This window comes from Mastacembelus armatus, chromosome 7 (assembly GCF_900324485.2).
Source record: "Mastacembelus armatus chromosome 7, fMasArm1.2, whole genome shotgun sequence".
NCBI classification, from domain to species: domain Eukaryota; kingdom Metazoa; phylum Chordata; class Actinopteri; order Synbranchiformes; family Mastacembelidae; genus Mastacembelus; species Mastacembelus armatus.
Genome location: NC_046639.1, coordinates 21755988 through 21771768, shown reverse-complemented (window position 1 = coordinate 21771768; position 15781 = coordinate 21755988). Strand labels below are relative to the sequence as shown.

Genomic DNA, 15781 nt, shown 5'->3' with positions numbered 1-15781 from the left:
CACAGTTGTGGCACAATAATGTTGCGCCTGACCTACATATAGGGGACCCCAATGGGTGTCCAGGCATTTCAGACTTGTGTGGGTGTGTGGTCGTACAGTTAAGAAGCACTGTATGTGTATGTCAGTGTGTGTTTGTTTCCCTTCAGATGCTCAGCTGTGTGTTGGCAGCTGTGTGTCTCCCTTGAGTTTTTGAAGGAACTTTTGTTGTTTTGGCCTTCAGCTTTTTAAGTTTCTCCATCACTCCTTCAGTCTGTCAGGAGAATAAAAATAGACACATGTCTAGAAAATGTGTCACCATCTTAATATTCCATGTCCTTATGTTGCATTCAAGTCATCTGAGAATGTTTCCCTTGGGTTAATTGTACCAGATCTACCAGTGACATCAGAGACATTGAACCCCCCCACCTCCCTCCAAAGGAGAGAGGAGAGTTGGGGGGTACCTGGAGGTGCAGGGGGAGCAGCCAGGGCGCCGCTGTCCAGCGCTTAGGTTAAGGTTCCGGGGTGGGCCAGTCCCCCCCCCCCCCAACGGCTCCTCCACAAACGCGCCCTGCTGTCAGGTCCGTCAGCTTTTGGAGCAGGCTGACGCGGCGCTTTCGCTTTTGGGGGAAGGATGTGTGGGGGGGGCCGAGGGCGCCCGGCCGAGAGGCCTGTCCCAGACAGAGATTGGCGGGTAGAAAGGCACGCCCGCGCTTCTCCCTACTTTCCACCTCCACCCCCTGCCGTCCGTGGCCCAGAGTTGTTGAGGGGGTTGATGGGGCACTTTGATGACATGAGTGCTGCCAATGTAACGACTAACAAGGCAAACTTATAACTCTCAATTTTGGAAATCAACCATAACAGATCTAATGATCACTTATAAATATCACATGATTCTGTGAAACCGAAACAATAAGCTAAAAGATGCTAAAACGTCCCACCAATCTGCATCAGCATGTACCAACCACACTGACATTTTCAGACTGACTTGCAATTTCTTGCAAGTATTGGTTTGAGTGAGATATTGTATTTCTGCAAATCAATAATCTTAAGTTAATTTTGTTCAGTCTCCAAACGAACTTCTCTCATGTCTGCACAGCTAATTGGCTACCTAATCTTATACAAGCCAGTATAATTGTCTCTAGTATGACAAATTTAATTTGTTGGCACTGACTACATTTATATTGATATAACAGCTTCTCTGTTTTATTTTTTAATCAGACTTTGATAATGTTAACATAGAAGTGCACTTACAAGAACTTCAAAGTGCATAATCACACCTCATTTGAATCAGTTATCAACCCCCCCAGTGGCTAGCTTGATTTGATGGATTCCAGTTCTGTGTATGTGTTTTTTTTTCTGAGACACACTGTGCTTATGTTAATGTAGTTAGAAAAAAGGAACATTGCATGTGTTTCACTTCCCATAATTAGCAAGGTTGCTTGGGGGGAGGTATAAATGCTGGTGATTAGTTTGTTTGATTAGTTATGCTGTGTAAGTATAGTATATGTATTCTATGTATGTTTAATGTTTGAGTGTGTATATAACTTTAACACTGTCTGCCTCCACTGCACTACTTGAACTTTTGTTTTATTTTATTTCAAACACTGAACTGGTGACCTGTCCAGGGTGTACCCCTGCCTTTCACCCAAAGAGAGCTGGGATAGGCTCCAGCAGATCCCTGGGACCCTAATTAAAAAGGATGTTTGATTTCATTAAGAATGAAATATCTCCTTTAAACCCCAAATATTAAGTCTAACTATCAGCAGACAATGCAGAAGAAAGTAAATCATTAAAAAGACTAAAAGACTAGTTAACTTATGAAATCTTCATTATCAAAGCCCCCTGAAGCTGCTCCCGTAAAGGCAAGAATCGAAGACCTAATGTTCACAGTACTCAGTAAGGTGATGTAAGCTTCAACAATATAAGTCTGTCAGAGATCTACCTTTTCAGTGTGAGTACAGAACAGATTTAAAATTTAATGATCCTTGTGGTAGAAATTGGGTCAACCAACTTCGCTTTCATCAGACCACCAGCTTTCAATCTCTTCAGACCACCTCATCTGTGTTCAAACTGTCTGCTGCTGGAGAAATAACCGCTGTCTGATTTTTATGTCTCTCTGGAAATCCCCAGACCAGATAAACAGAATCTCATAGGGCAGGTAAATAAGTGGCAATTTCCTCCCCCTTAACTCCTGTGGTGGAGCTGCCTTTGAGCAATGCACTGAACCTTCAGCTCTGATAACACAGTTGCTTGGTGGAAGTCTGAGGTTGCAGCTCTCTTGTGAATAGCTGTGTAACTGTATGAGAAAAAAAGTGGTGGTCACAGAAACTTCTGTCTTTTCTCTCTTGATCATTAAAAATCTGCTGTGCTTGTGTGTTCAGATCCGTGCAGGCGGGTTTGAGTACTCCCCTGGGACTCTTCACATTTACTCGGACAGCCTACTGACACTACCTGCCATCATTGGGATTGGAGGGGGCGGCGGCCTGCTTCTGTTGGTCATCATTGCTGTGCTGATTGCCTATAAACGGAAGTCTAGGGACGCTGACCGCACACTGAAACGTCTTCAGCTCCAGATGGACAACCTGGAGTCCAGAGTGGCCCTGGAATGTAAAGAAGGTAAGTAACATAAATACATGTACACTGTTTAATACACTTTTTTTTTTTTTCTGCTCCAAATTTAGCTATTATAAAATGAATAGTCAGACCTGGCATGGTACATTTCAGTTTAAAAATAACGTGAATCACTAGTAGAGAGAAACCATTACACAAATCTGAAATTTGCAGAAAAAAATGATCTTAATCAGATTTAGTTTATGTGCAGTTGTAGACTAAATGAGGTTTAAAAAGAATAGTTTGACATTTTAGGAAATAAATGTATTTGCTTTTCCTAGAAACCTCAGCAAACAACAACAAACATAAAAAGTTTTACGAAGGTCTTTTAGAACGTCTTCGATCCAGTAACCTGTTTTCATTTCAGATATATACTAAGCACACTTGCTGCTTGCTATAGCTTTAACTAGGCTTTTTTTTTATACTGAGTTATATAGTTCGTTGAGTTCATATGAAAGTTCATATGAAATGATAGCACGGTCAGCAGTGTCGGCTCATTACAAGAAAGTTCTCAGCCTGAACCTAGTCAGAAAATAAGTGGATTTATAGGCTGTATGTGTAGATTTATTGTATTGAGTAATATTCAAGTGAAAGACGTATGTGAAAGAAGCTGCAGAGCTAGAATAAGCAAAGCCATCAACTGAAGTCAGACGATGGCATCATCACTGACAGCAGGGTGTCTGCAGGGTATGTTTACTGAAGCAAATGCATAACTGTGTCATAACTGATTCATAGCAAATAAACTGTTTTGTTTATGAAAATGCAGAGCTGGTATGCAATTATACATAACAGAAGTAACCCACAGTCAGTTTAGTTGCAGTGATATTACCATCAACATAACAATACAATCAATCTTACCACCAAATGTGTCTACCATGTGTTAGATCCAGATCCAGATCCAGAACAGCTTTAGTGCTTCTTTATGTAGATTTCTCAGTGATATAACTGGAGGATGAACACTATTCTTCCTAAAAATATTCCTGTTGTGTTTTGGTGATGGTGGTGGAGAGAGCTGTGCAGGTCATCTGTCTGTACCTCAGAGTGAAATAAACAGCTCAAGCTCGTCAGAAAAAGACAGATAGCATAGAAAGTAGTGGGAGGTAGATTGTGAGAGAGAGACCGTATGAGGTCAAAGTAAGAAGCAGATTATTTGCAGAGAAATGAGAGGTAAAATGAGTGAGAGGTAAATAACAGAGAAATGAGACTAAACACTGAGAGTCATCCCAGGCTGAGAGGGAGGTTGAGGGGGCTTATGTGAAGTTGGACTGCTAGTAACAGAGTAGATGTCTGATATAAGGACAGCCCAGGTGTTTACACTCGATATAATGACACAGGTACCTACAGATATGGTACAGGGTTATAATATGATTACACTGCAGTCATCACATAGAATCATCAGCCACCAGGGATCAGTTGTCAAACAAATCTGCAACAACTTTTGATTTAAAGTGTTATAGTTTCAAGGAGATAGGTGCACAGTTTTGGACTGCGATGAACTTTTTGGAAATGCATTCTTACTGCGCCTTGTAATAGCTTAAGATTTTGTAAGAAATACAACTAAGTCCTGCCCGTTCCTCAATTAGAACCCAGGCAATATTTGTTTTGAGAGGCTTTTTTCCCCAAGCCCCAAAGCCAACCGAACCCTCCCAGCTGGCCTGTAGAAATGAGACTGTGTGTGTGGGCGGAGGAACAGATGACGTGGGCGGTCTGCTGTGTTTGTGATAGTAAAAAGAAATGTGCGGGTATGAAGTCAGCTTCACTCTAAGAGTCTTTATGCAGAAGTGTCAGGGGACCTTTGGTTCAGTCATCCATGAGAAGCAGACATCGCAGCATATACTATTATCTAAATGAGCATATTACCAGTCGTGGATAATAAGTTACACATTTGAAATGACATCTGCTGACTGCTAAATGTCCTCTTTTTCTTTGGAGTAGGTAACAATGGTTGTGAGATGCTTCTTTAAAAAAAATAAAAAATGCAAATGGGCTTTTAAAAAAACTCATGGGTAAAGCATTGTTTACATGCCAACCTCACTGAGCACTGCTGCATTTTTATACTTCACTTCCCAGACTTTGTTTAGATTGAGTTCTTGTCTCTGTGTTCTCTAATCAGACCCACATGAGGAGTTTCCTAGGACAGACCTACCAGACATTCACAGCGGTGTAGTAGTGAAGTCTGTCATTAACTGGATATAAACCCCAAATTATATTACAGCAAGTGAGAATCAGCAGAATGTGATTTTTGAGCTTCTTTTCTGTTTCCAGTTTATCAACAGCCTTTTGAACACTATTAATTTTATTGGAAGCATGAGAATGGGCGTGTGTTTCCTGATTACTGCATTGTTTGTTCTGTCTTCCATTCTGCTTCTTCTGCTCTGTCTCTTTCTTTTTTATTCCTCTCTTATCTCCACTCATTACTTCTTCTCTAGTCTGACCTTTACCTCCTGATCTTTTACTCTTCTTCTCCTTAGTCCAAATTACTTATGCCCCTGGTTCTCTGGATTTTCTTTCCTCTCTGTTTTACCTCTCCTGCTTCTTCACCTCTTGATCTTTCTTTCTTCTCATTTTTTCATTCTTTCCTTTATCTTATTTGCTTCCTCCACTCTCCATCTCCCTTGTGGACCATACAGTCCTATAACAGCTGGGGGAAATTATGCGTGAAAAGTCATTCGCCACTCTCTTAATAATTATCCACTGATGCAATTAATTGACTTTCCTTTCCAGGAACTTTTTCTGTCTCTTGGTTCTGTTTTCCTGTCCCCAACCAAGTTATCCCTTTTTATTGTGTTGTGTTTGAGTCTTTTTGGGACAGGCAAAGATTGAATTTGTCAGGAGAAAGACACCACAGAAGTTCAGTTCCCTCATCTTTCGGCACTTTCTTGCAATGAAATGTTTTCTCTGGATTTTTGTGCACCTGGAGGTTTTTACATTAGACATCACAACACACATCTCCTGCTTTTCAAGGCTTCTCCTAATAACATGTCATTTAGAAAAAGTAACTGAATTGCTGATTCTGGATCTGTTATTATGCTTTAAAGGCTCCCTTTGTTTTCCCCTATGCATTTGTCTCGTCTGTGTTGTAGTTTATTTCATTTATTTTAGTTCTCATTTCATTTATTGCCTTTGTGGCCCTGTTTCCTCATCATAGCTGACCTTTGTTTTCAGCCCTACTGTGTGAGAGTGAGCCTGCTACACTCTGAATAGAATATAGTCCTTTGTATAAGGACCAGACTTTTTCTAAAATGATGTACTGTCTGCCAGTATTGTGATCCTTACTCTGTGCCTGGAAAGTTCCTCATCTGACCCATATATATATTTTTCAATGCAGTCATCTCATTGTTATACACTTCCAACATAATCTTGTGTTGTTATTCTTATATCAGCTTTCCATTTGTTTGTGATAATTGTGATAATTGTGATCGGTGAGAGATTTAGCAAACGTGTGACCATCCTCTAAGTGTCATAAGTTCATAATAGTAGCACTTGTCACTTCACAATTCAACCACACTGGCACATGAGAGCTTGCTGTGGTCCACTGGAAACTATGGAGTTTAAAGCACCAAATATCACTGAAAATATAGAAAAATGGCTGATTAGTCCTCTCAGAAAACACACGTGCCATTTTTTATAAGTGGGAAGACATGAGGGATCAGATCCTTGTTTCAGGTGAAAAAAACTAAATGACATTATTCAAAAGACATTTGTACCAGCTCCTGTCTGATGGTAGTCTACATCAAGCTGTGGTAGCTTCATCAGTCTGTTCCCTCAAAGATTAGACTGTTTGCTGTTTGTCAAAGTTCACCACAGTATAGACAGATAAACTATGTTATCACCAAAAGAATATTCAAGATTAATTAATGTATGTTGCCATTGAACTGTGTTGTTGTAAATGCTGAGGTGACTTTTTTTTTTTTTAGAGTAAACTTGGCTTATGTCAAGTCAAAGCTCTGCTAACAGGGCGCTAAAATTACAAAGCCAATCCTTCAACATGCTTCGTTCTGACATTTTCTCTGTTTCTCCATCTGCCTTCTCTTTGTTGTAGCTTTTGCTGAGCTTCAGACAGACATCCATGAATTGACACAGGAGCTGGATGGAGCTGGGATTCCCTTCCTGGACTATCGGACTTATGCAATGAGGGTCCTGTTCCCTGGGATTGAGGACCACCCTGTGCTCAAGGAGATGGAGGTACGGGTCAGTACGCCACCAACTGAACTTGAAACTGAAACAAACTAACCAAAAATAATAAATAACTGCAATAAAGCAAAGAGCTAGTTTGCATCAGAGGTAGAAACAGACTGCTTATACTAACTGCACATAGGTCACCTCAGAAAGCTCTTAGATTCAGTGCTTTATCTAATTTATCTTACTGTATTCGACTGTCTCAATTAATGTAAATTAGACAAGACTTAGTATCATCATTAGTGTGATGACATAGGACATGTTCTTGCCATATTCTTTTTATACAAGGAAATAGAGTTTTACAGTGAGGGTAGCTTGAAATTGACTGAAAAGGTATGTTATGTAAGAGATATCAGAAGATAAAGAGGTGTAAAAAGGAGAGTGTGAAGCAAAGATGAAGGGAAATACAGAAAGGGGATTAGAGCCGAGACAGAAATAAGATTCAAGGCTACTAGGATTGTTTCTTGCTTTATACATCAATGTATTAATTAAGCCAGCACATGCACAACATTGCCAGCGCAGCTGAATGGAGATACTGCACTGAATATATAAAGACATTTTACTGCTGAGACCAAGGGAAGTAGAATTAATTGTGTGTCAACATAAACTACCCTCCTCCAAAGGTAGAAACCAAAGAGCCAAGTCTGTAATCAGCAGTATCATTAAGATGTAGAATCTAGTGCTGCTCCATTGACTTTGATTGGAGCACTGACTTTTTGAAGTCGAGGAATAATTTGTTTGACCTTTTACAACTTAATTTAATCGCTCTAATCCAGAAAGTAGATTTATATTCTTAGAAAAAAGCCTTTTGGGCTTTCTTGGCCGCCATTTCTGCCTTTTTTGATTCATTCTGTGCGATTTATCCACTTTTATTTTTTGCTAGAAGAAATAGTGATTATTTAAACACAATAGACCTAACCTTGGATATAAAAAAAACTCATTATTATTTCCAGTAGAAACCATAAAGCAATAACTTCAAACTACTGATAATATAAATGTTAAAGAATATAGAGTACATGGAGAGCTTTCTCTGACATCAGTGTAGCACAGGGTAAATCTACTAAACTCCAAATTTTCTTTTACTTTCAATTAGTTTAGTCCCTTTTGAAAATGATTAATCTAAAAAGCTAAAATCACTGACATTATATATATAATATTAAAGCTTAACTGCATGGCATGATGTGATCATATCTCTACAGACTTATGGTTTAACATTAAACTGCTAGACTGGACATATATTGAAATCACCTGTAATGCAGTTTTTCCTAGTCAAAAGAAACATTTCAGATATCCACAATATTATTCTTCTGAGGACAGATGACATCACTTTTGCCATTTATGTGTACTGGGCTTTGAATTTCAGATTATTTTTGATATCCACAATGTTCATTTTGGATATAATTGAATTCGTACTAGGAAAAACTCCCATTTCTAATATCTAAATTCCAGTTGTTAATCAATATCATTTTTAATTTTAAGATTTTCAAAATAAAAAAAAAAACATTCCTTATATCCATAACGTACTTTTAAAATTTGTAATAGATCACCACATTGTAAACATTTTTTAAGTATAAAAAAACATTATCAAAGAATTTTAGTCAAAAGCAATCTCTGGCTGAGTACATATAATGGCTTGCAAAGTGCACATTTCAACAGCTATGTGTTTTATTATACAGTAGCTGTAGGGGAATAAGCATTAATTATTCACAGCTAATATAATCTCCTTGCAGCAATGTTTGTCATTTAACTGGCTAAAGTGGTGGTCAGCACCAGCTAAGCATTAAAAGTGATTGTTTTTCTACACGGCTGTCTACCAGTAAAAAGAGTAAGGAAAGAAACAACGGTTCAAAAAAAGATTTTTGTTCTATAAAGAAAATTTTTGGTTAATGCTGGTCACTATATGAACAAACTGTATCTATATCCTTACATATAAGATGTCGCATGTGTAGCAGATATTACTGTGTAAGATGTCACCTGATTTAAAATCCCCTAAATGTTGGTACACCTTTAATTTGAGATTTAAAGGTTTTTACTTCTTTTATAGTTATGTCTAGACTTTGTTCCCCTACAATCTGTATTTCCAATTGTCTGTATAAACCAACACTCCTAGCTTTATTGCTCTGTGTGACTGTGCTCTCCCTTAAGCTAGACAGCCACACTCTGCCTGTGCAGTATGTACATGCATCTCCATCTGTCGCTCTTTCTCATCCTCCTTTGCTCTCACTCTCTCTGTTATCAAACACACACACACACACACACACACACACACATACACACACATCACACTCAGTATCCACCCTGGAGGCCCGAGAATCTCATTTAGCACTTTAGAGAGAGGCCCAGACACTTTATTATGGCACATCGGAGAAGAGAAAGAATAGATGTTACAGTGGTACAAAAGGATGACAATAGAAAGTGAGAGAGAGGTGGAAATGATGTGTGTTTGTGTGCGTGTATATGTGACAGAGACACACAATGACAAAGAGTAGGAGAAATTAAAATGGAAGAAAGACCAGCGATGTGAAACAGTCAACAATAAGTACGAGGGAGAGAATTAGAGCAGTGAGGAAGACAGAGCGAGTGAGCGACAGAGAGAAGTCTTCAGGGGGTTTAGTGTGTTGTTGATGAGTAGTGACAGGTGCCAGCCACTGGAACAAGCAGGGTGCACCTCTGTCACCAACTCTGACACACACACAATTCTGCTATGCCCCAATGCTTCTTCCTTCCATTCCCTTCTCTCCATCTCTTCCTTTCTCTGTTTGACAGAAGAATCTCTCTCAACTGGTCTGGTTCAGGCCAGTCCCAGCAGTCTGATTAGACATTGGACATGAACCACACTGCTGTGTGGTTAAGGGGACTGGAAAAGTATGAACACCTGAGCAGTTAAAAAAGAGGATTTACATAAATAATTGAATATCATATTGGGAATCTTAAAACCTGACATCACAGAGAATCGATTGTATGGCTACACTAAATGTGCAACTTGGTCTGGACCGATGATTAAAATTCTCACCTTATCGATATTCATCTAGATGCTGCTTTGAGCCATCTACCTGCTGATGTCAAGACGCCAATTATGTCAAATTGTCTGCTAACATCATTTGGAGAGTAACTGACAAACACTTGCAGCAGGAGAGAGAATAGCCAGTCAGCTTTACCTTGCTGTGTACAAGCCAGTCTCAGCTCATCATATGAAAAAATGTTGGCCGATGTGTTCAGAATCTCATTTCACCTAAAGAGAGTCTTTAGGCCTGATATACTTATTCCACAAAAAAAAATTCAATTGCCAAGTTGACACTGCACTTATTCATTCATGATAACTGAAAAATAAATACTACAATATTTTTTTTTAAACTGCTAGTTTTCTTTAAATTCACTGTTTCTGAACAAAAAGCACTGTGGGAAAGAGACGTCTCTTCATTCATTCAGGTTTATACATCAGACCTGTGTAGGTTGCACTGTTGGCTTCCAGGGGCCTTGTGATGTCACAAAATCCTGCCTGTACATACATGTCTTTAACTTTACGTGAGCAGAGAGAAACCTCCTTCAGGAGATGAATGGGAAAACAACCAGCTGTTGTCTAAATCTGTTCAAAGTCGAGACATCCATCTGAGATAACAATAAGCTAAATACATTTTTGAGTGGAGAGACGACACCCTCTGAGGCTTGTAAAATGCAACAGATTTTATTTTCAAGAGTACAAAAAAAAAATGACATAACAGAACATGACTGTTTGTATACAAAAGCCTGCTCTGTACTCCCATCAGACACTGTGGTAACTGGTGTGTCTTTGTGGCTCTTTTCAGGTGCAGGCGAATGTTGAAAAGGCTCTGACGCTGTTTGGACAGTTGCTGACGAAAAAGCACTTCCTGCTGACGTTCATAAGAACCCTGGAGGCACAGAGGTGTCTGCCTTTATTTATTGTTTAGATCTATATGTGAAAATAACAAAAAATAATTTGCATGTGATACCACTGTGTTTGTAGGTATGGGAATTAGGTTAGTTCAGGTTTATAAGCAATCAGAACTGCTAAGGTTTCATCGTGAAGTCTAAGATGTAGTCAATGCAGTAAATTTTATGCTTTTTGTCTACTAAAATGGATCAGTATTTTTTAGAAATAAACATAATTATATTTTTAAATACTGGGGAAGAGATTTTAGCCAAAAAGTCCTCTTGGAGGGGAAAAAAAGCATTATTGTTTTTGTAATTTGTGCTTCTATCAACTTTTATCATCTGTCATCAATTTTACACATATGACATGAAAGACTGGGCCTTGCCTTGGATTAGAACAAAAAAGGCAAGTTTCTAAAGAGTAAAAGCTTTTTTAGCACCTTTAAAATCCTCGTAAACCACTTAGCCCGGTAGTTAATGGCAAAACAGAGTTATACTACAATTTAATTGAGATTAAATGTTCATTAATAATGAAATGAACTGTTATGAGCTTAATGGTGTGCATGTTCTTAAGGAGCAGTTTTGGTGTGACCCAACAAAAACGGGGGAAAGTGTTTGTGCAATATTTATGCTTAATTTTATCTAAGAGGTTTAAATGTATTTCCAGATCATTTTCAATGAGGGACAGGGGCAACGTGGCATCTTTGATTATGACAGCCCTGCAGGGGGAGATGGAATACGCCACTGGAGTCCTGAAACAACTGCTGTCTGACCTGATCGACAGAAACCTGGAGAGCAAAAACCATCCCAAACTGCTGCTCCGGAGGTGAGGAAGATATAGAGAGAAAAGAAATTCAGTTCAAATTAATTGAACTTTTTATGTTTAGCTTGCAGTGTTTGAGGCTATAAAACCTACTGCTCTGAGAGCCTTCTTGTTTGTACTTTAAAGAAAACTGATATTATGGAAACCGTGTCTTTAAAACCCATAGCCAGTCAAGGATATTTTAAACCTGAAAAGTTGTTTGGTTGCTTCGGCCACATGTTTAGGATCATTGTTCTGCTGAATGATGATATGTCGTGCAATGGATTTTGATGCATTTGGCTGAATCTGAGAGCACAGAATGCTCCCTGCATTCAGCCTATTGCTCCTGCCAGTTCCATTTGCAGCCATACGTGCCCACGCCATAACGAAACCACCACATTTGACAGATGAGGTACTATACATTGGGTCATGAGCTCTTTCTCCACGCTTTCCTTTTTCCATCATTTTGATAGAGGTTGATTTTTTTGATTCATCAGTGCATAAAACGTTTTCGTGTTTCTTTCAGAACTCTAGCAGTGTCTTTTTAAGTTTTGTAAGCTACAGCCTGACCTTTCTGTTTTTGAGGTTAACCAGGCATTTAGACATTCAGGCCATGAAGTTTTCTCTTGATTGTTAAACAAGAAAACATTTATATCTACATCCTGAGTTCATTTGAGGTGTGAGGTTAAAGTACAATGGAGAATCTCACTTTACCCTAACTTAGAGTAGCAGCTCTGTAGAATATCTGAAAGAATTTGCAAAAAATGGATTGTATTTGATTTCACCTGGAGAGTCCTTCACTCGGAGCACTGCAGATCATAAATGGGAAATAATGTAAAACTTTTTCCCCAGGCAACAATGCAATCCAGCATTTACTCTATGTTAGTAACATCCCCAATAATCAATAGATAATGAATTAATGTTAGGTTTAAATTAGTGGATTTTGAATGCTGCTCTGGAAATCAACACCTGTTTCACACAACATAATACAACTAACTAAATAAATTTTCCAGGAATTTATGGTACTATGAATTTACAGACCTGAAAACTGTCATCCAAACAAATAGTCTTTTCTATGTGTGTCAGAACGGAGTCTGTCGCTGAGAAGATGCTGACCAACTGGTTTACATTCCTCTTGTATAAATTTCTCAAGGTAAGCCCAACTACACAGCATGATGGTATATCTTTATTATCTCTTTACTATATCTTTTAAATGCTAATAATCCTTTAAAGTGGATTTATATTGTTCAATGTGTTTACACTGCCTTTAAGTTTTAAATTCCCCCAGGTCTGTATTATTTCTCAATTGCATTCATCTTACTGTGATTATTAAAAGGGTTTTCTTATTTGGGCCACATAATTTCTCACCCAAACAGTGCACTAGACACATGGTAACTCATCAAAGAGCAGAGCAGCATGTGTGTCTGCTCTGAGTTGTTTTAATGTCCCTTTTTTTAGTCCATAGATCCTCTCCACGCTCATAAATTCAGTCTTGTAGCTGACACGTCCTCTTCACTGATCTTGACTTCATTCTTTTAGCTCACATCTTCTCTTCCTCTGATCTCTCTTTCATCTGTGTCGTTTCTGTTGTCATTATTCTGCTGTCAGTCTCCACTCTGCCTTAAGGTCATTTGCCTCACCAAGGGGAGCCGTGTCGCTCATGCTGTCCTCACATGCCCCCTCTTTTCTTTCATCCTCATCATCTTTCGGCCTGTCTCTAACTTTCACAATGTCTGCTTTAAGAAAGCAAATCCAGTCATAAAATGGTGTATTGTTCTTCTTCTTTTCTCAGTGTTTTCCCTTTCCCTTTTCACAGTCCAGTTACAATGTACATGTGTTCTAAAGCCTGAACACATACATAAATTCCTTTAACTTTTATTTATTCATTTACCTAAAAAACGCCCCTGACTTTTTTTCCACTTATTGTTAGAAATGTAGGAATCTAAGCCTATTTATCGAATCCTATCCTATCGAGCCTATTCCTATCTCTGTACAGAAAGCATCAATATATTCTTTAAAAATAAATGTCAGCATACAATTAGGAGGCCCTAAAGGAGCTGGTATGTGGAGTTTCATAGACAAGCATACAATGGCCAAGCAATAAAAGCAGAAAACCAAAGTGAAAGCACAACAGTGAGATGCATGCTTGATTTGTCTCGTTAGCAGCTGCCCAACTAATCGGTCCATATGCTAATGAGGTTCTTAAAGCGTACAGCAGTGGAATGAAGAAGGGGAGAGAGAGAGATGAGATGGAGGAAAAAAGGGGGCTGGAGGTGGCCTCCTAGGTGGAATAGAGAGGAAGGTGGCAGTTAGGAGTTAAGGAGCAATGGGGGCAGAACGTCAGAGTTGAAGGAGAAAACCAGGGTAGTGTGAGGGATGTAAAAAGAGTTGAAAGGAAAGAGGAAGATGATTTAAGTGACAAAATAAAAAGAGTGAAATTAAGCCTGAGAGAGAAGGCAGACCAGATCAGAAAAACATCAAAAACAATATTTGTTTGCCCCAGTGGGGTGTAGAGTCCCTAGTTGGAATCCAATGATTTAGGTAATTTTTCTAATCTCATAAAAGCCCTGTGGAGGTTTGTGTAAACAAACAAAGGTTTAGTTTAAGTTCACTGTTTCTCACCAAAAATCATTTTGTGTGAGAGATTGGGTACACCCTGAACATATCACTAGTCCATCACAGAGGTGACACCTAGAGAGAGACATATTCACACCTATGGGAATTTTAGTTAACCTATCCTGCATGTCTTTGGATTATGGGACAACATGCAAACTCAAAGAAGAAAAAAGCTACATTTCACCAGCAGGTTCAAACCTGGAACCTTTTTTCAACAGTAGGGACAGTGATAGCCCTCCTATATTTAAAGCATGTAAATGTCATACACTGCCTCATTGTGATTAAAGATCATTAGTTACTGAGATCTCCAGTATGTTCAAGTACAATTTTGCTTCAGAATCACACAGTATGAAACAAGGTTTATATCATATACAGACTAAAAATGAGCTGCAGGAAGTACATAACATATGAACTTGCACTGAATTAGCAGTAAGGTGTTGAGAATTTGTCTTACAGAGGAAAAGAAGGAAAAAAGACGGAAAAATGTGTGTGTCGAAAAGAAAAAGAGATTTGTTGAATGTGCTTGAAGGTGAGGCAGATAGATTAGTACTTTCCCCTGTTCTCTTCTGGAACTCAAGCATCTCCCAACAGACACACACATACACACACACACACACACACACACACACAGTCTGAAGTATCTCCCTGAGCACTGCACGGTCGATCATTAAACTCTCATCAGGAAGAGTATTGGCCGTGATGTGTCCTCTCTCTCCCCTCTAAACTGCAACTGCTTCAGTTGGGTGCATTTTCCTTGAGCCAAAGTGATGACTAATGACACTATTGATTGGCAAGTGTCTTTGATGGAGTGGAGAGTGGGAAACATATTTATAACATCTGTGTCTGGTCATATAAGCTTGAAGATTCAAATGATGGGAGAGAACTGAAAAGATTTCTATAACGCTGCTTTCAGTGGAAGAAAGAGTTGTTTACATCACACTGCACCATCCTTCACATTTTGAAACATCATTTCAAGACAGTTTTAAGGTCTGATTTCTAGAAGTCAATTGCTGTACTCCATGGGTTGTTCTTGCATGCTAAAAAATAATGCAGCAACTTGGCTCCATTGGCAAACTTTGAATATCTTGCATTTGGCCATTGAAATTATGAAGGAATGTCATGCAAATTATTACTAATGACAAAATCTAACTAAGCAATGTTGGAAAACACTACAGTGTTTGCAGCCCTTTTCTTTGGTGCAGAAGTTAATTTACTAAGGGTCTCATGCAGCAAGTATTTTAAATAGTTGCTGTTGACAGACACAAAGATTAGGAAGAGGGAATGGAAATGAACTCAAAAAGCTGAAGCAACTGACTGAAGATTCAGCTCTCCACCAAAGAAAACTGCATAAAATTTAACTAAAAGATTTGATATAAATATATTATACCATGTTTTATCAGATGTGCGTACACAGCAGGGTTGAAACAGGAAGTAAGAGAGATAGATGCAATAGTAGAGAAGGACACACAGAGGAAAATGCAAATTCAAAGATGCAAAAATTTAATTTACTGCTACTCTCTGCTGGCAGCACAGCATAAGACAAAAGAGCAGCAATGCAACAAAGACAATTCACACAGTTTCCCTGCAGTGGCTTTCTGTTTTTCCTAACAATTAGTAGTATTAGTAGTAGTAGATGACTTCAGTCTCAACTGTTGTCTCACAAATTCTCCTCCTGGATGAATATTACAGTGTGTGTGTGTGTGT

General features: G+C 38.8%; 1 protein-coding gene across 3 annotated transcripts in view; it reads left to right on the top strand.

Annotated features, from left to right (window-relative positions):
- LOC113145505 (plexin-A1-like) overlaps positions 1–15781 on the top strand; it is a 206197-nt gene that overhangs the window by 175565 nt on the left and 14851 nt on the right. For 2 of the 3 annotated variants that reach the window (XM_026332319.1, XM_026332320.1), the window contains 5 exons: positions 2361–2595; positions 6632–6780; positions 10575–10672; positions 11327–11485; positions 12548–12614. In XM_026332319.1, coding sequence (XP_026188104.1) covers positions 2361–2595; positions 6632–6780; positions 10575–10672; positions 11327–11485; positions 12548–12614 — 708 coding nt within the window. The remainder of the gene's footprint in view (positions 1–2360; positions 2596–6631; positions 6781–10574; positions 10673–11326; positions 11486–12547; positions 12615–15781) is intronic. The other variant, XM_026332321.1, reaches the window with a different exon arrangement.